This window comes from Salvelinus fontinalis, chromosome 33 (assembly GCF_029448725.1).
Source record: "Salvelinus fontinalis isolate EN_2023a chromosome 33, ASM2944872v1, whole genome shotgun sequence".
Classification (NCBI taxonomy): Eukaryota; Metazoa; Chordata; class Actinopteri; order Salmoniformes; family Salmonidae; genus Salvelinus; species Salvelinus fontinalis.
In genome coordinates this window covers 43128486-43151527 of record NC_074697.1, presented here as the reverse complement: position 1 = coordinate 43151527, position 23042 = coordinate 43128486, and the positions used below count along the sequence as shown (strand labels likewise).

Here is a 23042-nt window from a genome sequence, read left to right as displayed (position 1 = left end):
GCAAATGAGGGTTAATGGACGTTTTGAGCGACAAAAGCTGTATCAGACGTACAGAGGGCAACTATTACAGGCCATACCAACAGTATGTGTTAGTTGGACATCAGCCAAGACATAAGAGCAGACATAAGCTCCTACGTGCCGAGTTAAAGCCAGAGGTGTGACTGTGGCACTGGGCTGGCCATGGAGCTTTTCTCTCTGCATTGTTGACTCAACACTCAGACCCTGATCAATCCATTAGTTTTCGTTCTTTCTTTCTCACAAGGAAATGTAATCAGCCCCCTTCTCTGTCTCGTTGTCTCCCAGTCCTGCTTTATCAGGAGCCACTTTAACAACACCCACAACCCAAAGAGCAAAGTCCAGCGTATTATCTCTGCCTCTGTCTCTTCCATGTGCACTCACTGACTGGCCTCCTCCGCACAGCACAACATACAACAGGCTGGAGAGAGCTAGAGCAGGATATGAAGTCCAGAATAAAATGTTTATATATGTGTCCCGTTACTACACTCTTAGAAAAAAAGGTTCTATCTAGAACCTAAAAGGGTTCTTCGGCTGTCCCCATAGGTGAACCCTTTGAATAACCCTTTTTTCCAGGTAGAACCCTTTTGGGTTCCATGTAGAACTCGTTCCACGGAGGGTTCTACATGGAACCCAAAAGAGTTCTACCTGGAACCAAAAAGGGTGCTCCTATGAGGACAGCCAGAGAACCCTTTTGGAACCCTTTTTTCGAAGAGTGTACAACGACATAAACACAACACCTAATGTACACTATCTACATGAAATATATAACAAGGCATGTTTTTGTAGTCTCATATCTAATGCAATGATCATACAAGAGATTAAATGATGAATGTATACTATCTATTATAACTTCAAAACATGCATTATCGCAATTTTATATTTCACAGGGCTCAAATGTGTAATATTTCAGTATATGCTTCAAAGGGCGGCTACGTTTTAAAAGTGCAGTCATCCCATCTGCGCAACAAGTCTTCCATTATTCCACTATTTTTTTCCTCCAACAATCCAACATGAGAGTATAGCCTGAGGGTTGAACTGTACGTCTCAGCATGTACTTTCTTTTCTTTCACTGCTTGGGAAATGTCAACATACGATCCAACAGGATGCAGTGTTACATCCAGGATGCAGCTCTCATTTACATAGTACATCTTCAAGGGATGAGCCAGGAGCCACCCGTCCCTCTAGTTTTATCTGTCACATCTACAGGTAAATGCCAAAATAAAGGAAACACTTCACTAAACGAGGGATACAAAAGTATATTGAAAAGCAGGCACTTCCACACAGGTGTGGTTCCTGAGTTAATTAAGCAATTAACATCCCTTCAAGCTTAGGGTTATGTATCATAATTCTGGGCAGGCCATTATTTTGGTTACCATGGCTATGCCCCAAAGGGATGATAATGCTCCCATCCTCAGGGCACGAGTGGTCACTGAATGGTCTGAAAACGATGTAAACCATATGCCATGGCTGTCTCAGTCACTAGATCTCAACCAAATTGAACACTTATGGGAGATTCTGGAGAGGTGCCTGAGACAGTGTTTTCCACCACCATCAACAGAACACCAATGTATGTAATTTCTTTGGGAAGAATGTTGTTGCATCCCTCCAAAAGAGTTCCAGAGACGTGTAGGATATATGCCAAGCTGCATCAAAGCAACTACCTATTTAGAGACTCTATGTTGGTGTTTCCTTTATTTTGGCAGTTACCTGTACATACGACTAGAAAAACCACAGCCAGGATATAAGTATCCAACATTAACCGCCTGCTATGACAGCTCTTAACTTCCCAAATGATGAATGATGGCTGACAAGCCAGGAAATCCAAAGTGCATTAATTAACAATTTAATTGAGGGGGAAAATAATGGTTCATTAGATACATGGTCTGGATGAACAATACATCTGTTCTATCAGTGTCCTTGTCGTATGTCCACCCATATTCCCTAACAATCAACCAGCTTGCCAGAAGCCATTATTAACGTGTTCTTTCTGTCAGCGCACAGAACATCCGAAAAGGGATCAATTGTGTTTTTCCTCCTGTGCGCTCCTGACAAGAGCACAAATTGCTGTCACTTGTTCCTGTGCCTTAGGTGAAACGTTAAACAAGAGCAACGACAGTGGAGTTTCTCTTGGGGAGGACATTTTGAGATACTTTGCAAAACTATACCCTCTGGGTTAAACTGGGTTGAGTCAAAATGGTTGACTTGCTATTTCATCTTACGTCAGCGACATGTCTTTAGTTGGTTGAATTGGCAAAAAGTTCTCAAATTGTGGCTAACATTTTTGTCTCATTATGCTGTTGTCAAAAGTGAACCGATTCTGATCATCAATAGTGTTATGTTCATACAACTATCTGAGAAGTGTTTGAATGGGGTTATCGTGGTTCACAACAGAGTACATGACAAATCACAGCTAATATATGGGGGTGACATTTTGTTCCAGGTTAGTCATAACTGGGCAGGACTCTGTCCCTTGTTCCCAATGCACCTTTGTGTAGCTGTGGCTACCATATCAGCTAAATACTGGCCTATCTTATCAAACCAACTGCACCGTGTTGTGTGGAAGGTGACGAACGGCCATAGATTCCTATTAAAAGATTCAGGCCAGTGTGTGTGTGTGTGTGGGATCTACAGTCAGCTTCAAAAGCTCCCTCAGTGCGACGTGACACTGGAGAATGGTTTTGCACCCCTCCGTGACAACTCCGGAAACACAGAGCAGTGTTGAGCAAGAAGGCTGTGGAAGGCTGTCCTACTGTCAATGGAATGCTGGTCTCTACTAAAACTCAACATCAAGTTCTCCTCTGACTGGATGACTCCTTCTTGTAAAAAGTGAATACCATGCCGTTATAACCTATCCATGAACGACACAGACAATGACAAAGAGTTCAGTTGACTGATACATAACATGAATGATACTTTTTAAAGAACTAAACTGCTACATCACAAAGACAATAACTGGTCACTTGAAGGAATGTTGTTTCTAAGCAAAACATGTATTTATGCTGCACTGATGTATGTATCATCTTATTCTCAATTCCACCCTTTCTGGAATTTGTCCAACCAATGTATTGTCCCGTTGGACATGTGCTCATGTCCCTACGCCAGCTATACTCAATAAAAACACACATGATGTTTCCTGTCCAATATGCCACAGAGATGTCTTTTTTAGGTCACACAAAATCATTTGAAGGAAACATTTTATCAAACTAGAAAAAATAATATTTTGTGTGTTTGCTTTAATCTGTGTCAGGGAAAGTATTACATGTTACGAATAAGTACATGTAACGATCTAAGTTAGGGTTGCCTGAACACTTTAAAATGTGTTTTATTTTTTAGAACTTTAATTGTTAGAAAGTTACAGCATGTACTTTACTATGCAAACTCAAGCAAATTAAAATAATCGAATAAAGTCTAGGTTTATTGTAAGTCAGAATAGTCTGTTCCGTTGAGTGTTATATCTTACAGTACATTACCTATATTCAGTATCATTATACGTCGGCTATTTGCCACTTTAATATGGTGTGATGTGTAATCATTGTAAAATACTTTTCATGTATGCAAATGATAAGGTTTACAGTAATTAAGTCATGTCGTGGTGTTTCCATCATCCCAAAGTTGGTTTGGTGTGTTTCTAGCTTGAATGGTTAAGAAAGCAGTGGCACTTTGAATATCTAGCTCTCATGCTCACCCTTGACTCCCATGTTAATTATGCAAATATTTAATGGTTGTCATTTCTAAATTATAAATAATATTAAAAAATCGGAACAGAAGCAACGTAGTTTACACTAGACTCGATGTTTGGAAGTTGCAAATCTAATATAATAATATGAATCCATGAAGTGTTTCTATCTTCCTGAAGTTGTTTTGGTGTTTCTAGCTTGAATGGTTAGTATCATTTTTAACGTCTACATCTCATTGACTCCCATGTTATTATTTGGGCAAAACATAATCCAAAACACAACCAAAACAAACTGCAAATGCATCTCACAAGCTTGATGTAGTCATTGTGTGCAATGAATATGGGACCAAATACTAAACGTACACTAAAGCGCTTTCATTTCTAACTTGTAAAACAGATAAGTATGAAAATACCCTCAAATAAAAGCTGACATACTGTACTGTCACCTAACACGAAACGTTCTATCTCAAATCTAAAATGCTGGAATATAGCGACAAATTTAAAAAATGATTATTTACAGTAAAATTAGGATATCCTGAAACAGCAGGACAAAACTAACTGCAGTTAGAGCTTTTTTAATGACTCGAATTATACTTTTTGTTCAAATGTGAAGGCACCCAATCCCAATGAAAACACTTTGTTGTGAGATGATTCACTGGCCATTACAGTAAAGTAGTGTCTAGAAGCCTGGCCCAGTTTGTGTTGGGGCCAGAGGGCCAGCGTGAGTTCAACACTGTTTAGTCTAACCCTCCCAAAAGTCACATACAAGAGTCATTTGGTAGGGAGCTGTTTCAACAACCCTATACAATTCAGGTGGACCTGTCCATCCTGCAGCAAGACCTACATCACAGAGCCTCTGTGTAAATATATACATCCAATTGTAAATATAAACAAAATGAACATGGAAATGACATGTGTTTTTTCTTTAAATTATTTTAAAGGATTTTGTAAAATAACATGTACACCCATTTCATCACGTCTATAGATAATTTCATGTATATATTTATTTCAACGGAACAGGCAACAATCGTGTTTCTCCCCGAAGTTTTGCTTTTTAATAAGAAAAACATGAATCGTTCAAATCACAACATTCAAATCATAAACAACAACTTGACAATATATACAATATATAAGTCTGAAAAGCAAAATCATTTAAATAGTATTTTTAAAACTAAAATACAAGAAATAAAAACAGCATTTCTGACCTGAAACTCATGGTTTATCTTTGAAAAAGTGTTCCTTCAGTGAATATTCAGTTATTGGACCTCCATTATCAAAACATCTTGAAAGGCACTTTGAGGATGAGGGTTGCGACATAAAGCTCCATGTTGCATTGACATTGTTACAGTGATCCAATTCTAGTTTGCCATTTGCAGTAAAAAAGGTTATTATATGTAATTGTTGTAACACACACTGGGCCACCCCAGCTGTGCAAAATGGTGGGAAATCACGTGCAAAGTACTGTATGTAAATGGTCCTATTAGTGAATTTCCATTCAACTCCTATCTTAGTAACTGACATACCATAGCTCCTCTCCCTCCTAACCCTTGGTATGTTGTGTAATATAATGAAGCAATTCCCAAATATCCTATGACATGAAGAGCTGGGGAACAGCATGCTCTCATTATTGATAATAAAAGGGGTCTCTGAAAATGTTTTAAAACAGACAAACAAAGCTGAAATTAGATTTACCACAGTTTCATCCATTTTTATACAGACTTCATCTTTTTTCTTTAAATGGATACCTGGTAAAAGAATACAAGAAATGGCTCTCTTATCAAGTAAAAACAACAGCCTTCCACCTCTTGTAAAAATGAACCATGGCAGCTACATTTGTGTTTATGGATGGGTATTTGAAGAGATTAAAACAGCATATTAAAAATGGGAATGAAGCAATATGTTGTAAAACCCAACAAGAATTCCCTGTAATGCAGTAACAACTGCTCGAAGCAGTAACCTGAACCTTTTCTCACTCCCACAATCCCTCAAATTGTTTCATGTCACATTTGTTTTGTAACTTGTCAATACAGCACTGTACAAGATATATTAATTTTCTTCCCTTCATAAATAGATGCACAACTTCTTTCCCCCACTCTGTCTATTTACACTGTGTACAACCCAAGTAGTCCTGCTTGTCTGTTGAACAAACCAAAACCCAGTTTGAAGTAGTCTAAAAAAGAGATAAGCAAAAAAAATGGCAAAGGGGAGACATGACTTCTGTGTGGATTTATGAATGTATCAGTTTAAAGACCTTCGGGTGAATAGGTGTCAATCCAGCACTGGGTTTAACCTTTGTCTTCAACTTCATGTAACTGCAGGGTTTCCCTTTTCAACTGTGTATCAGCACTGCTAAATGTTCTTTGGTCCCTATTGAGTAGCCCTTCAGTGGCAGCCATCTTACATTTTGGGATTTCAAGGCTGCTAAAAGTCCTTGTCAGCACCACTTGGCTGTGGTCCAGAGGCCTCCATGTTAGGAGGCATTGAGGACCGACCGGCTGTAGAGGGTTTGGTAGTAGGCCCCAGAGTCCATGACCGAGGGTCCTGCGCTGTCGTAGATCTGCTTGGCTGCTATCGGAGAGGAGGAGGCGTAGCCATTGTAGGCCATCACCTGGTCCTGGTACGTCTTCAGATCCATCTTCTGCTCATTGGACATGAGGTTGGTGATGGAGAAGGGGTGATTGAAGTTGTAGTGGGGATCCATGGCCTTGAGAGGGTCGTTCTGCAGGTCCAGATTATGCATGGCGCTGGGAAGGAGGTGGGGGCTGCCTCCCATGATCTGGGAGTGGAGGAGAGGGGCGGAGGAGGAGATGGAGGAGGGCACGGAGGAGGGGATTTCCACCGGGGTGCTCTGAATGTGGGACTGGGGCTGTGGGGGGCAGTCCAGCTGGACCATGCTCCTCTGCTGCTCCTCTGAGGAGGAACCAGGGTGGGAGTTGTCAGAGTGGGCCGAGTCAGCCCCCTCCGAGCCCCCCGCTGGGCTGTGCTCCTCCATCAGGCTGTCTCCATGGCCCCCCTTCCCCGAGCCTCCGTCCTGGGACTTCCCAGACTTCTTCGCAGCCTTCTCTTGATCGATCTTGAAGCGCTTCTGGCGGCGCAGGTAGCAGCCGTTCTCAAACATGTTGCCTGAGTTGGGGTGCAGGGCCCAGTAGGAGCCCTTGCCGGGCTTGTCGGGCGAGCGGGCCACCTTAACGAAGCAGTCGTTGAAGGACAGCGAGTGGCGGATGGAGTTCTGCCAACGCTGCTGGTTCTCGCGGTAGTAGGGGAACAGGTCCATGATCCATTGGTAGATCTCGTTGAGGGTGAGCATCTTGCTGCCGGACTGCTGGATAGCCATGGTGATGAGGGAGATATAAGAGTAAGGTGGCTTGGCGTGGGTCAGTGAGCGGCGGTATGGCTTTGGCACCTCCTTGGCCCGGTTGAGGGAGGTGGGAGAGGGGTAGCTCAACTGGCTCATGGGCTGGCCCATGTTCTGGTAGTGGGAGAGGGAGCCCAGGGAAGGGCCTGGGGAGCCCAGCTGGGAGAGAGAGCTGGGGTTGAGGGATGAAGTCACCGGGGACATGTTCATATGGTTGGCTCCTCCGCCCATGGACGCCAGTTGACTGTTGAGCCCAGAGCTGCCATAGCCCATGTTCATGGTGGCTGGAGAACAAGCTGGGTTCAGGTTGATGTAGCTGTTGATGGTGCTCATTGAGCTCATTGAATTCATGACACTGGGAGAGGAATACATCTGAAAACAAAACAGAAAAGAGTTGATTTAGTCATTTAGAAACACAAAAATATAGATATGTAGGTTTAGACAATAAATAATGTAATTGTATTTTTGTGTTCAAAAGCCTGTACTAATGGAAAGCATAAACGGACAATGATACAACTGCTGAGAAAGGGACATTGAGTTCACATAGCATTGTTAAACCTGAAAATGAAAAAATAAAAAAATAAAAATACGCCTCAAAATAATAAACTGAAAATGCGCGTCATGGATTCGTTCCCTTTAATTTAGTAGTTATCCTACTACTAAGTACTACAAAACCACAGCAAATAAAACAAACTTTTAACGAAACGTTCCAAAATATCTGACCATGGGCTATCGGTGATATAATACGCTATAAAAAAGGATCACAGAGCCGTAAACTACACAATCATCTAAGTAACCTAATATTTATTTGAGAGCATATAACGTTGATTAAAGACAAGATTTCAGTTGCCTTTCATTTAATCACGAATTTCTTGAGTAAATGTATAGCTTATTTAAACTTTCGGAGGTAGCCTACGTTAATCAAATGAACTGCTAATTTAATTTCCGAGATGCTTTAACATTCACAATTTGCATATTTAAATAGATTGGCCAATACGTGTTAGTAAACAGACTAGGGAATTTAAAAAAAAAGATAGATTTTATGTAAACAAGCTTCTAAATGTCACATATACAATTTCAACAGGTCACACAATAGACAAATTGAGCCAAATCATATCACGTCAGTGTTATATGTTGAATTGTAAAAGTCTAACATTACTATATTAAAGATAAGAAATTGCAGCCACAAGTGAAAAAAGGAGTGAAAAAAATCTAAATAAAGCCAGTTGTGTTGGTAAAATACTGAGCTTTCGATTAAATAACTTAATTTTAAGAAACTCTAGAATAGACTTTAAAGAAACATATATCCAGCATCCACACACACACAGCCCATATGGTAAACTTATATAGAAAAAGTGTTTTTACCTCACTGGCTTCGCTGTAGAAGGCATTCCACTCTGGCAGTTCATGAGACTCCATCTTCACTGAGCTCAACATCCCAAATACAACTTTTTATAGTAAGAAACTATATTTGAGCGAATGAGACGGCAAATCCTTGTTTGTGTTTATAATAGCTTTGAGTCTCTGCTCAAAATTCAGGACACCGGCAAAAATAGTACAAGTTAAATCCAAGATAACGAAAGAGTTCCACTGACTGGATAGAAGGCTAGAATACAAAATAAACAAGAGTGAGTAGGTCTTCAGTTAAATGTCAATATTTATTCGTTGATTTATCAATCATCCATCTTTTCATAATCAAGAGTAACAGGTTATTTATATTAAGCAGGCGTTCTCTTTGGGGAACGCTAGATCCGTATGACGTCCGCAGAATGCTCCCGTGAACCGATCCGTGTGAGTCAATGTGCTATGAGCAAGTACAGTAAAAGTTGGACGTGCCTTCTTTAAAAACGCAGGTGAGGTCCCGCCCCATAAGGGCATTTGAATATCGTCCAAGGCTATTTGAATATCGTAAAAAGACCTCTCTTGCCCCCTGGTGAGGGTGTATATTGGCCCGGGACAGACACATCCATCTCAATTGCAGCATGCATCCTCCACTTCTTGACTACAAACTGCTGCTGAAACCTCACTGATTGTAGGCTATTTTCATTATTTATTTTACACCACAATTATAAAATCAAAACTAATTTGTGCCTTTCAATTATTAGAATATGAATTTATAAAGTGTTGCTTCAAGCTGAGTCGTCTTCTGGTTGATAATCAGTATGACTGCCAATTAAAGTCAATCTGTAGCTCAATGGGATCGACATTCTTTTATTTGTCTCCCATTTTAATACACTTGACCGATGAAAATATCCGCTCAATAGGTCAAGATGTGAAATGAAGAGGACAACTCGAAGGATTATTGCAGGCCTTGATGTGGTCAGGGGTATAATCTTCTCACGGGTTAAATTCATCAGTGGGAGGTCTGATAGGGGAGCCTGAGGTGAATGACCAGTGGGAGAGCTGTTAATACCCCCGGCTAACACTTCTCTGGAGCTCTAACGGCTTTATGGAGAATGATTAGTTGTTGGGGAAATTGACTTCTCAGAAGCACTTTGGTCCCCAACTCCCATAGCCTATGCTCTTCCTCGTTATAGGCCTGCACAGTTTAAGTCCAATTGAACATAAACGAAACATTGAATTATTCATATGCAATACAGGCTATGTTGTCTGCAATAAGAGGGTTACATTTGAAGGTAAATTAAGTGATGAAAATATTGGCAAACCAAAATAACGAAAAACAATAAATAATGCAGACCTAATCCAATGTGTGATGTAGGCCTATCCTTGGCCTGATTCAGAATACACATCTCGTTGTCAAGCGCAGACAGTAAAATCTGAATGTCAATGCATTTCCTAATTGCCAATGAATGGAGCTGTAATTGATGCGCATAGGTGGTCGACAGGATTAGCTGAGAAATGTGCTAAGGAAACACGCAGGAAGGACACCTCGTGTTCAGCGCAATAGGCAGAAATAGCTTACTCCGGGACACTTTGGTTTAAAAAATAATTGAACGTATGAAAAACAACATAAATAATCAAAAGTTTAAATACAACCGAATTCGTTCATTAATACATCTTTTTGATTCAACATTAAGATCATGAGGACTAAGGAAAGCATGATCTCTATTAGGCCTATTGGTCATAACACTTCCAACGATTTGCGCCTGTTTGCAAAATGTTGTCAGGTCGATTAACAAATTCAATGGGATCAATCAAACGTATTTATAAAGCCCTTTTTACATCAGCCGATATCACATGGCGGTCTGTAATGATAGCAATTAAGCTTTATAGAACAATTCTTTCCTAACCAAGTAGATGATTGAAGTCGGCTATAAGCAACACGTTTGAGCACTGCTTTGAACAGTTATATTTAAGCATGGGCTTACATTTTATTGAATTGTTTCCCAAGGCCAAATAAAACTAGCTAGGCTATATTGTTTTGAATCGAAGGCCAGCTATTTCGATAGATATAGATAACCCGTCCAATGATTCTACTACATTATGGAGAGCTTTGGAGGAAGATGCTGTGCCGGCTGTACTGCATTTGAGTAATGAGTAGACAGAACTACTTCCTCATTAATCCTTTGACTTTAAATGGTCTATTCCCCCAACACACATCCCTACATCCTCCTGCAGGTCGGCAGCTTCTAATGCCAATGTGACAGTAGATCGTTCATTAACACCTCAATAATTAGCTGACAATAGCTTTAATGAGTTGACATTAATAGAGGAAGCCAGAGATTTCAATATGCTTTCTAGTGGGGGGAGTTATGACTGAGATTCGCCCTCTACAATATCTTGGTAGGCGGCGTTGTTCATTTAGGCTAACCTTTATGTGGGTTTTAAGAAGTGTAGGCCTACAGTAAAATACAAAAACAAAGGTCCCCATCATTACATAACAGAACCTATTATCTAAGTGAAATTATGGCCGATGTCAAATACGACGCCATCTAATTGATAAACCGGTAACGGTGCCATTTCCCTCCAATATAGCGACCCCCTAAAAAAAAAATCTAAACATTGGAAAATTAAGTGGCCTCCTGGTAGACTACAAGAAAAGTGGCCAGAAGTTCACAACACAAGATCTGCACAGGTTAAAGTCCGCCATCTACTGGACATAGCAATACACTGAACATCGAGCGTTTCTTTGCAACACAGCATAAAACCGAGGCAGTATTTATTTTTTAAATATACATTTTTATTTATGCTTGAAATTTGTCGTCAATTACGTAGAAGTTTCATGAAAAATATCAAAAAGTGACATTTACACCCAAGGAAGAAAAAATATATACAGTACCAGTCAAAAGTTGACACACCTACTCATTCAAGGGTTTTTCTTTATTTTTTAAACTATTTTCTACATTGTAGAATAATAGTGAAGACATCAAAACTATGAACACATGGAATCATGTAGTAACCAAAAAAAGTGTTAAACAAATCAAAAAATATATTTTAGATTTTTCAAAGTAGCCACCCTTTGCCTTGACAGCTTTGCACACTCTTGGCATTCTCTCAACCAGCTGCTTTTCCAACAGTCTTGGGTTTCCCACATATGCTGAGCACTTGTTAGCTGCTTTTCCTTCACGCTGCAGTCCAACTCATACCAAACCATCTCAATTGGGTTGAGGTCAGGTGATTGTGGAGGCCAGGTAATCTGATGCAGCACTCCATCACTCTCCTTCTTGGTCAAATAGCCCTTACACAGCCTGGAGGTGTGTTTTGGGTCATTGTCCTGTTGAAAAACAAAAGATAGTTCCACTAAGCGCAAACCAGACGGGATGGCGTATCACTGCAGAATGCTCTGGTAGCCATGCTGGTTAAGTGTTTCCTAGAATTAAAAAACAACAACAAAAAAAAACAGACAGTGTCACCAGCAAAGCACCCCCACACCATCTCATCTCCTCCTCCATGCTTCACAGTGGGAACCACACATGCGGAGATCATCTGTTCAACTACTCTGCGTCTCACAAAGACACGGCGGTTGGAACCAAAAATCGCAAATTTGGACCAAAGGACAGATTTCCACCGGTCGAATGTCCATTGCTCATGATTCTTGGCCCTAGCAAGTCTCATCTTATTGGTGTCCTTTAGTAGTGATTTATTTTCAGCAATTTGACCATGAAGGCCTGATTCACCCAGTCTCCTCTGAACAGTTGATGTTGAGAGGATGGTAACTCTAATGAACTTATCCTCACAACACAACTGATTGGCTCAAACGCAATAAGGAAAAAAATTCCACAAATGAACTTTTAACAAGGCACACCTGTTAATTGAAATGCATTCCAAGAGATTACCTCATGAAGCTGAATGAAAGAATGCCAAGTGTGCAAAGTTGTCAAGGCAAAGGGTGACTACTTTGAAGAATCTCAAATATATTTCTGATTTGTTTAACACTTTTTTGGTTACTACATGATTCCATGTGTTATTTCATAGTTTTGATGTCTTCAATATTATTCTACAATGTAGAAAATAGTCAAATAAAGGAAGAAACATGAATGAGCAGGTCTGTCCAAACTTTTGACTAGTACTGTACATGAAACTGAAAGTTGCATGAACAATTAAAAAGGTACACCCAGTCCTATAGCTGACATTCAGGGTTTTATTTTACTATACAAGTCAGTTAAGAACAAATTCTCATTTACAATGACAGCCTAGGAACAGTGGGTTAACTGCCTCGTTCAGGGGCAGAACGACAGATTTTTACCTTGTCAGTTCAGGGATTCGATCTAGCAACCTGCAGTTACTGGCCCAACGCTCTACCCACTAGGCTACCTGCCGCCCCGAGTAGGTTTCCATTCCAGAAAAATGTTTTAAAAAATAACAACAAAAATAAGGGCAGAAATAGGCTAGTGTCAAGTAGAAATAGAGTTGGAATATAAGCTTTAACCTTGAACTGTGTTGAGATAAGCAACTCAACAGGAGTCCATGGCAGACAGGACCATAATAATAGAACGGGAAGACAATCCTTACTAATTTAGGGGCCAAATACAAAAATACTTCTACTTTGTATGGATTTTTTACAAGTGCTTTCTGACAGAGGATGCCATTAAAGGCATTTTTTTATTTTTTTTAAATGTATTTGTTATTTAACTAGGCAAGTCAGTTAAGAACAAATTCTTATTTACAATGACGGCCTATCCCCGGACGACGCTGGGCCAATTGTGCGCTGCCCTATGGGACTCCCAATCACTTGAGGAAAGTTGTATGAACATTTCAGTGCTTTTGTAGGAAATTCATTTTTGTTGTAAGGGCTACATTTGACTTACCGTATTTTAGATAGGTAATAGGCCTAATTTTAGTACTACATACACTTTCAGATACAGCTACTAGTGTACTGTATACATTCATGCCAATGTGATCAGCAATGGCTTGATGCATTGTCCTCATTCAATTTCATATTTACACATGCACATGGTAAGGTATTGATTGGCACCAGCTCTGCAAATTGATAATTCAATTAATATATTAATTTTGGTGACGAACATAAAAAGGTTAAGGAAAACCTGACAGAGAAAGAAGTATTTTGATATACATGTATATATTATCTTTTAAACAATTCAAAGAGTTAAGTTCATAGGTAAAACAGAGCATAAAACAAGGATTTTATAGAACTTTTAAAAAATAATAAGAGGATCACGTGAAAAACTTGAATCTCAGTCAATATAGAAAAAAACCTTTGACTTCACATAGAGTAAATTCCTTTAAATTAAACATCATAAAGTACACAATATTAGTTTAATCTCTACACCCTCTACAACTTCAGTTAACCTATAACTATCCTAGCAAGAACCATTTCACCCACTATTTCCCTGGCACATATTGAAATAATAAAGTAATTTAACACAAAAATTATAAGATTACAGAAAGTCTACACCCCCCTTGAACATTTGTTGCATTACAAAGTTGGATGAAAATGTATTTGTCATTTTTTTCAACAATCTACACAAAATATTGTAATGTCAAAGTATTTTTTTATATTTTTTATATATTTTTTAAAGACGAATGAAAAATCAAATACTAATATACCTTGATTGGATAAGTATTCACCCCCCTGAGTCAATACATGTTAGAATCACCTTTGGCTGTGATTATGAGTCTCTTGAGTAAGTCTCAAAAGAGCTTTGCACACTTGGATTGTGGAATATTTGCCCATTATTCTTTTCAAAATTCTTCAAGCTCTGTCAAGGTGTTTGGGATCATGGCTAGACAACCATTTTCAAGTCTTGCCATAGATTTTCAAGCAGATTTAAGTCAAAACTGCAAATTGGTCACTCAGGAACATTCACTGTCTTCTTGGTAAACAACTCCAGTGTAGATTTGACTTTGTGTTGTAGGTTATTGTCCTTCTGAAAGGTGAATTTCTCTCCCAGTGTCTGGTGTACAAGCAAAAGCAGGTTTGCTTATTTTCTTTTTCTTCAAGATTTTGCCTGTGCTTAGCTCCATCCCATTTCTTTTCATCCTGAAAACCTCCCCAGTCTTTGCCTATGTCAAGCTTCTGAACTAATTTAGGCTTGCCTAAACAAAGGGGGTGAATACTTATGCAACGACTATATTTTTGTTATTTCATTTTTAAAAGTAAAAAAGTATTTTGTGTTGATCAATGACACTTTTTTTTTTTTTTTTACAATTAAATCTATTTCAATCCTACTTTGTAACACAACAAAATGTGAAGAAAGTTCAAGGGGGTATAGAATTTCTATAGGCACTGTAAATCTACTTTAGCATGAATCTTTGGTTTCTACGCATGTGTATAGGCTACTCAGTGATAACCACAAGCTGTATTGTTTCAAAACTATAGATTGCACATCTATTACCATCGAGAGAGATTGTCTTACATTCTACATTCAGTATAAAATAGAGAGGTATCCATCCCATTTCTTACATGCTGAATAAAGCATCTTTGTTGGGCACTGTGAAAGCCATCTTATTGTATCGCGTAGCACTGCAAGTCTCTGTGTCTGTCTTATAAATCGATGGCGACATACCTTAACTGCTGGTTTGAGGTTTCAGCAAAGAGCAAACAACTAGCTCCGTGACAGTCAGTTTTATGTAAAGGGCAAATGTGACGCGAAACACAAAAAACGGTCACAAGAGGAACAGTCCAAGTCTATACGTCGCTGTAACATTTAGTCAAGTCATCAGTCTTTCTCAATGCCACTCAGAGATCTTTTAGAAAGATGTTCCATGAAACAGAAAACAGACCTAAAATCAACTGTAACAGGACAGATTTAGTTTTATTTAACTTTTACTTAACTAGGCAAGTCAGTTAAGAACAAATTCTTATTTACAATGACGGCCTAACCTGGACGACGCTGGGCCAATTGTGTGCCGCCCTATGGGACTCCCAATCACGGCCGGTTGTGATACAGCCTGGAATCGAACCAGGGTTTGTAGTGATGTCTCTAGCACTGAGACGCAGTGCCTTAGACCGCTGCGCCACTCGGAAGCCCTAGATGAAGTGCATACTTCCCAACCATGGTCCACTGGTTTATAAAGTCAGTGACTAATACTAGTGACCAATACTAATAAGTTGATGTTTGAGGGACAAAGGGGTGAATTAGGTATTAGAGGTGAGCAAGGGCTGGGGGTATGGTCCCCCTCTAACCAACCAGACAGTGGTGTGATAGTGTAAGGCCTGCCCCATGGAGGTAGAGATGTATGATGATTGGCTGCGAGGTGGGGAGAACCTGGTGGATTGTCATGGTGGTTAGCTGTGAGGTGGGGAGAACCTGGTGGATTGTCACGGTGATTGGCTGTGAGGTGGGGAAAACCTGGTGGATTGCCGTGGTGATTGGCTATGAGGTGGCGAGAACCTGTTGAGATTGTCATTATCTGCAGGCACCAGGCTGCTGCTCCACTCAGGCGTCAACAGCCTTCTGTCCAGACAGACATCACATAAACAAACAGATTAATAAAAAGGAGGCTAATCATATTCGGTGACAATTTAAGCTACATATCATATATTATACTGTATCATAAAGCACGTCACAAACACTAAATTAGCCTATGGCCTAGCTACATAGAGAATACTTTGGCCTAAAGACTGACTCCAAGACAACAAATTCAAAGGAAATCAAGATGTAGTGAAATTGCATCTTACAGTCAGGTGTCCCAGAGGATTTAGGGGTCGCGCTCCTTCTTCACCTTGACGTCTCCAGCCAGGATGGTAGCGACCTCTCCCTGCATGAAGGCCCAGGGCACGTTGGAGCCCACCAGGGGACACCTCTCTCCACTGGGGCAGAACATCTCGATGCCGGCCCCCTGGCTCCGGATGAAGTCTCTGGTGCAAGGGAAGCAGAATTTATGGACCGCAACAGACGGGCACTGGACAAAGTGAGTGTCCTCCAAGCGCTCATGGCAGATGGTGCAGCAGAGAGGGGGACCAGAGGAGCCGGAGGGGTCCCCTGCTCCCTGGTCCGAGGCACCAGCCAAGGGGAGGGCTGCCGTGGTGCCCCCTGTAGAGTTGCTAGCTCCCTGGGGTTCCCCGTTCCTGGAGGCCAGGTGGCGCTGCTGCCCTGCAGGGCAGGCTGCCATGGGGCTGCTGCTGCTTTGTCTCACTGCCAAGGAGGAGTGGCCCAGGCCTCCACCACCACTACTGCTAGGGGCTTCTCTGGGTGACTGGCCAGCGGCTGCACCCGCGTTGTCAGCCACGCTCATCAGTGCTGTGATGGGGGAGGGGTCGCTGCTGTGGGAGTGGGAGGCCGAGCCCTCCTGGTGAGGAGGTGGCTGGCTTCCGCTGGGTAGGGAGGAGGCAGCTAGGTGGATAGCCATGCCCGGGTACATCCCCATGGGCCAGTGCTGCCGGAGCTGCTCCTCTGTGGTCACTACCTCTCCACCCTGGGGCTCCGGGGAAGTCTTCCTCCGGCGCACGCGGGCTGGCGGTGCCGAGCGGGCCATGTGACACAGCGCTGTGGGCAGCATGGAGCAGCTGGTGTCCAGGTAGGGCTGGGGGAGAACATCAGGGCCGGGGGTGTCCTTAAAAGCCCGTACCGAATCACTCAGCAGCTCAGAGAGCAGCCGCCAGTCCCCCGCGCCATGCCTTTTCTCGTACTCCACATACTTCAGGCCCAAGTTGATCACCTTGTTCCCAGAGTCTTTCTGGCTGTCGTGGAACATCTGCTTGACCAGCGCCGCCAGGCTGGAGAACATATACCCCGAGCCGCACGGGTACTCCGCAAAGATCTTCAGCTCAAAGTCCAGCGTCAGCTTGGCGTCGAAGGCAAAGATCCGTCCCACCAGGCTGTGGTCCTTCTTGAAGCGCACATTGAAGGGGGTGCAGCCGGAGAGGGTGAGCAAGGCCCCTCGTACAGCCTTGGGTCGGCCGGCCCAGTCGTCTGCTCGGTTCCGTACACTCTCTGACAGCTCGGCCAGAGCCTCTGCGTTCCTCTGCTTCTCCCTCAGCTCCTTCTCAAACTCAGGGCTCAGGAAGGAGGCCACACCCATGCCCATGCTCAGCTGCCTCTTGGTGATCTCGTTCAGCATGGGGGCAGAGAGGGTGAGGGGGGTACCCCCGACTCTGGTATTTAAACCGGGCACAGCTGCTAGCAACCCGTGCGGAGCCCCCACAAGGCCTTGTGTCATTAAATTGGGTGGAACGGTACACACCATGGGTCGCCTGGCGTTGTTAGGGCTCTGTCCACTGACATCTTGTTTTGGGCCCCCGTCATCTATTCTGTGCAGACCGTTGGGGAGCCGTGCTGGGGCTCCGTAGTCCCCTCTTCCCCTTTCAAAGCGTTCAGGAGGTGGCCTACCACCCTCCATAGGTCCATCTCTACCACCTGGGCCATGTTTGGTGGGCTGGGGACCCGGAGACCTGTCACCCTGCATACCATGAGTTATTTTCAAATGCCTGGCCGTCTCTATGAGGAATTCAATACGGTCCGCCCCTTCATAATTCACACAGCCTCGGCAGACAGTCTCGCTAAAGTCCCAGATCATAGCCCATGGCATCTTAGGCAAATCGCAAAGGTAACAACACCACTGCCGCCTTGAAGACGACTGGGAGGAGGACATATTTAATAGGCCCTCTTATATCTTTCTGGCTTTCTGAGGTCCTGGTTAAACAGATTTAGCTTTCAATATTTCAGGAACAAAAGCCGCTTATTTTACTTCTCAAATACCCCAAAAAGTATATGATACACTTTTTGTAATAAACACAAAAAAATGGTTTTTACCCCCTTTCGGTCGCCTGCGTCCATGAAGTGTTTCTACTAGAAGACTGTCTTTGCTGGAACTTACACAACTCCGTGATAATGATGCATTCTGGGATTTATTGTTTTCGTTTGCGATGGCCTTCGTGAGTACGTGCCTCGTGAATAGCATCAGTTGCGTCTAAAATGCGAATATAGACTGCACACAGACCAATGTTTACGAAAAGTTATCATATGGATATTAATAAACACTGTATGTAAAATATTATCTATTTACAAAGGAACCGATATGCGCATCTCACGCAGCCCAGATCCCCGTGAACCGAGCTAGGTAGTGTATCCAGGTCAAAGGTGATTTTGTTTTTTTAACAACACATGTTGCACCCATGCGCATTTAGTTAGACTAAGTTACATTTCGCAATTTAGCAGTACATAGAGGTCATGCCAAACGATGTATCTTCATCAAGTGATGAGGCAAGCGACACCGAGGAGGTTCCGCAAAAACGGAGAAAGCAGGGTAAGTTTGTTCTATCTTAAATAACGTTAGCTAGCTATCTAGCTAATGTTAGCTACTACAATCAAGTCCATCAAAGCTGTCTGCCAGGTATCTAGTAAATCCTGTTAGGAATCAAACTGAGGGATGCTGCAATGGGCAGACAGCATTGTGTATTATATGGCGAATTCCACAACAAACACAGATTACGTTCACTTCGCTAGCTAGCTATATAGCTAATAACAATAACCATGTTTATCCCTTCAGCTTCAAGGTATCAGTGTCCAGCTGATTTTGTGGCATTTGCCCACAAACCATGTGCCAGTACCCTCATCGAAAGGGTTTGTGAGGACAACACAGAATTATGGCTCATCAAAGCTCCCAGCAGTTTCAACCCAGACAGGTAGGCTATCCTTCTTTCCATTTATATGAATTATCATAGAAGCGTCATGATTCACTTCTAATAACAGACAGAGAAATCAAACAAAGTCCTCAGCATTTCTCAGTCAGTGATTAGAAGTGAGGCAACATCCACTTCCATTGCTTTACACCCACATGGTCTATATCTGGTGTGCGTAACCTCTTAACATACTGTGATCTCTCTCTCCGTCACAGTTTCAGCAGTCTGAAGATGCCTCTGTCTGGGCTGCAGACCATGCAGGCCCCTGCCCAGCAGACGCGTGATGGTGGGAACACCAGCCAGATCTACAGCGTGCTGGGTGGGCCCTCTGGTGCTGCGGACCTCCATCTCCTCACCAGTCACCCCCAGGCGCTCGACTCGGTGGTCTGTGCCCCGGCCTTCAGCGGCCTCCTCAACATCTGTGAGAGCTACGGCGACTGCAGCACCAACCAGACCCCCATAGCCATCCCAGCCACCCCGGCCCCCACCGTGCCCCCGGGACTCCGCCAGCGCTTCCAGCCTTTCGGAAGCAGGACCCCCACCCTCTCCAGACTGATGGAGGATACACTTGATACTCCGCTGCCGTCTACACCAGAGACGCCTCTCAGGGTCACACTGGACCCGGGGGAGGAGAGGAAGAGCAAGAAGAAAAAGAAGAAAGAGAAACTTATAAAGACAGAGGAGGAGATGGAGATGGTCAGGGTGAAGGAGGAGCTGCTAGAGACGACTCACAGTCCAGAGGAGCCATATGAACATCCTGGGCAGGAAGCTGAGCTCTCAGAAGAGAAGAGGAAGAAGAAGAAGAAAAAGAAGGATAAGGACAGAGGAGAGGTGGAGGACACTGTATATTCATCTTTTAATGTAATTAAAGAAGAGGTTGAAGTTAAAGTTGAACCAATGGACAGTTCCTATGGTGAAGTTGAAGATTCTGGAAAAAGGAAGAAAAAGGTGAAGAAAAACAGGCATGATGATGACTAGTCTGTTGTTTTTTGTGGTAATCTTGGTTTGTGAAGTTATGCTATGATATAATAGTATCATTCAATTAAGCAGTTCAACAAATAATTATTATGCTACTGTACTGTCATTTGGATTTTGGAGGGGAAATGTGATCATCTAATAAAGCCGAGACGATAACACATACCGGAGTGTTCAGACTTGTGCCTCTTTAGTCACACGAAACAAAAATATAAACGCAACATGAGAAGTGTTGGTTTCATGAGCTGAAATAAAAGATCCCTGAAATTTTCCATGTGTGCAAAAAGTGTATTTCTCTCAAATTCTGTGCACAAATTTGTTTACATCCCTGTTAGTGAGCGTTTCACCTTTGCCAAGATAATCCATCCACCTGACAGGTGTGGCATATCAAGAAGCTGATTAAACAGCATGATCATTACACGGGTGCACCTTGTGCTGGGGACAATAAAAAGCCACTCTAAAATGTGCTGTTTTGTTACACAACACAGTGCAAGTATTGAGGGAGTGTGCAATTGACATAACTGCAGGAATGGAATGTTCTTTTCTCTACCATAACCTGCCTTCAACATTGTTTTAGAGAATTTGGCAGTACGTCCAACCGGCCTCACCATGTGTAACCACGCCAGCCCAGGACCTCCACATCTGGCTTCTTCACATGCGGGATCATCTAAGACAAGCCACCCGGACAACTGATGAAACTGGGTTTGCACAACCGAAGAATTTCTGCACAAACTCATAAACCGTCTCAGGGAAGCTCATCTGCTTGCTCGTCGTCCTCACTAGGGTCTTGACATAACTGTAGTTAGGAGTTATAACCGACTTCACTGGGCAAAGGCTCACTTTCAATGGCCGCTGGAGAAGTGTGCTCTTTACGGATGATTCACTGTTTCGACTGTACCGGGCAGATTGCTTGTATGGCGTTGTGTGGGCAAGCGGTTTGCTGATGTCAACGTTGTGAACAGAGTGCCCCATAGTGGCGGTGGGTTATGATATGGGAAAGTATAAATTAAGGACGATGAACACAGTTGCCTTTTATCAATGGCGATTTGAATGCACAGAGATACCATGACTAGATCCTGAGGCCCATTGTCTTGGCATTCATCTGCCGCCATCACCTCATGTTTCAGCATGATAGTGCAAGACCCCATGTTGCAAGGGTATGTACACAATTCCTGGAAGCTGAAAATGTCCCAGTTCTTCCTTGGCCTACATACTCACCAGGCATGTCACCCATTAAGCATGATTGAGATGCTCTGGATCAACATGTACAACAGCGTGTTCCAGTTCTCGCCAATATCCAGCTACTTAGCACAGCCATTGAAGAGGAGTGGGACAACATTCCACAGGCCACAGTCAACAGCCTGATCAACTCTATGCGAAGGAGATGTGTCACTCTGCATGAGGCAAATGTTGGTCACACCAGATACTGACTGGTTTTCTGATCCACACCCCTACCTTTTGTTTTAAGTTATCTGTTACCAACAGATGCATATCTGTATTCCAAGTCATGTGAAATACATAGATAATTTAAATTCACTGATTTCCTTATATGAACTGTAACTCAGTAAAATCTTTGAAATTGTTGAATGTTGCGTTTATATCTTTGTTCAGTGTAGTTAATTTATCCTCAGTGTTACCATTAACTATTGATTCTGCTGCAGTCCTGCAGTACTCTGTCTCCACAGGCAGATGGCGCTGTGGTACAGTGGTTCTTCCCTGGTTACCGGACACAGATTCGGTGGGTTGCCTCTCTGCCTGCTCTCACTCTGCACTGGAGTGTGGTCCTGTTTTCTAATGAGTTCAGAGACACCTCTGGTGCTATCCGACTCAACGTCTGTACTTTCCTCCCACTACACTACATGTATGCATCACTTACTCACTGCAGGGCTGTGGCAGAGCCACTTTCCCCTCTCTTTTCAGACACATTACTGTATTTATGAAGGTTGCATTTGGATGGTTTGATTTTATGAGTAAATTATGCGTCGTGAACAAAATATTGTTGAATATCAAAATATTGTTGAATATCCATAAAACATAAAACATTTTTTTTTTTAAATGGTATAAAAGGTTATGTTTTGTTAAAAAAAAACATACATTTTGTTCCTGAATAACAATAAAAAACTTAGCTCTGGTATGGAGAGCATAGAACGTTGATGTTGGATCAAACCTTATGCGATATTTCTATGTATTCACACATTGCACGTCTCACAGACACGTGCAATGTGTGTCTGTGTGTGTGTTAGGGATCTGCTTCAGGTATGGTGCTGCTGATAACTTGGCTCCTAGCTAGTGGGTTACACAACAGGTAAACAGCAGAACATTGACTCCTGTTCTGTGGGTGTCTCCTACACCACCACTGCCCACCTTTGCTGTCTCACGGGCTAACAGATTTAACCATGACTGGTTATTTGTCCGTTTCCATTTGATCCACTTGAGGAGAGCAGTCGTTGTCCTCCAGCAACAAACCATTCTGGGGCTTGTGTCTTCCTCCACATTGTGCACACGGTCATTAGTGTTCAGTGGATTAGCCATAGGGTCACCAGGTCAAGTCACAGCTGGGACAATGAGGCCCTCAAGTGAAGCACCTGGACGTGAAACAGAATTCTAGTAGAATTCTTAGTATGTTCCCCTCTATCTCTATGCGTTGATGTATTGTTTCATGGGGATGGTTTTGCTATAGGCGCTGCAGGTAGCTTGAACAGTAATTGCTGTCTGGTGAAGCAGATTAATAATTGAATGCAGTCTGAAGTTAAGATACAACGTGTCCAGACTGCAGAGCAGGATTGGGCCCTGCGCGCCCCAACCGATGCAAATGATAAGATTTGAGGGGAGGGAGAGGGGAGCGACTAGTGGGGGTAATGCATTGGAGAACCAATCTCGCCGGCTGTACCCACCCCCTCCTTCTCTTCCCCCCTCTTCCCTCCTCCCTCCCCATCACTGCAGCGATTCCCTCTCCCCCTCTCCCTCTGTACTGCTCTCCTTTTCAACCAGCGCTCTCCAGCCAGCCTGCTGCAATGTGAGGGTTTCCATGG

The 23042-nt window shown here is 42.7% G+C and overlaps 3 protein-coding genes across 5 annotated transcripts; 1 reads left to right on the top strand and 2 right to left on the bottom strand.

The window, feature by feature from the left end:
• Positions 1-4726: 4726 nt before the first annotated feature.
• Positions 4727-8862, bottom strand: LOC129832339 (hepatocyte nuclear factor 3-beta-like). Its single transcript, XM_055896337.1, has 2 exons — positions 8415-8862; positions 4727-7421 (listed from the first exon to the last, which is right to left on the bottom strand). The coding sequence occupies exons 1-2, from the start codon at positions 8484-8486 to the stop codon at positions 6165-6167; spliced, it is 1329 nt and encodes a 442-aa protein (XP_055752312.1). The 5' UTR covers positions 8487-8862; the 3' UTR covers positions 4727-6164.
• Positions 8863-11168: 2306 nt separating this feature from the next.
• On the bottom strand, positions 11169-18172 carry LOC129832337 (interferon regulatory factor 2-binding protein 1-like). 3 transcript variants are annotated; one of them, XM_055896334.1, is made up of 2 exons: positions 16093-18172; positions 11169-15868 (listed from the first exon to the last, which is right to left on the bottom strand). In XM_055896334.1, exon 1 carries the CDS (start codon positions 18003-18005, stop codon positions 16113-16115), a length of 1893 nt encoding a protein of 630 aa, XP_055752309.1. In that variant the 5' UTR covers positions 18006-18172; the 3' UTR covers positions 11169-15868; positions 16093-16112. The 3 variants fall into 3 exon arrangements, with proteins under 3 accessions (XP_055752309.1, XP_055752310.1, XP_055752311.1); XM_055896335.1 differs by having other exon boundaries at positions 11169-15865; XM_055896336.1 differs by having other exon boundaries at positions 11169-11724.
• A 312-nt stretch (positions 18173-18484) lies between these two features.
• Positions 18485-20280, top strand: LOC129832340 (DNA-directed RNA polymerase I subunit RPA34-like). Its single transcript, XM_055896339.1, has 3 exons — positions 18485-18659; positions 18903-19038; positions 19251-20280. Exons 1-3 carry the CDS (start codon positions 18584-18586, stop codon positions 20011-20013), a joined length of 975 nt encoding a protein of 324 aa, XP_055752314.1. The 5' UTR covers positions 18485-18583; the 3' UTR covers positions 20014-20280.
• The last annotated feature ends 2762 nt before the right edge of the window (positions 20281-23042 follow it).

What these genes read in the sequence shown, in the direction of transcription:
- LOC129832339 (XM_055896337.1), bottom strand. Translation starts at nt 8,486, where the DNA reads ATGTTGAGCTCAGTGAAGATGGAGTCTCATGAACTGCCAGAGTGGAAT. An exon ending in TCTACAGCGAAGCCAGTGAG is followed by an intron (nt 7,422 to 8,414) that starts GTAAAAACACTT and finishes TTTTGTTTTCAG; the next exon opens with ATGTATTCCTCTCCCAGTGT.
- LOC129832337 (XM_055896334.1), bottom strand. Translation starts at nt 18,005, where the DNA reads ATGTCCTCCTCCCAGTCGTCTTCAAGGCGGCAGTGGTGTTGTTACCTT.
- LOC129832340 (XM_055896339.1), top strand. Translation starts at nt 18,584, where the DNA reads ATGCCAAACGATGTATCTTCATCAAGTGATGAGGCAAGCGACACCGAG. An exon ending in GCAAAAACGGAGAAAGCAGG is followed by an intron (nt 18,660 to 18,902) that starts GTAAGTTTGTTC and finishes TTATCCCTTCAG; the next exon opens with CTTCAAGGTATCAGTGTCCA. An exon ending in AGCAGTTTCAACCCAGACAG is followed by an intron (nt 19,039 to 19,250) that starts GTAGGCTATCCT and finishes TCTCCGTCACAG; the next exon opens with TTTCAGCAGTCTGAAGATGC.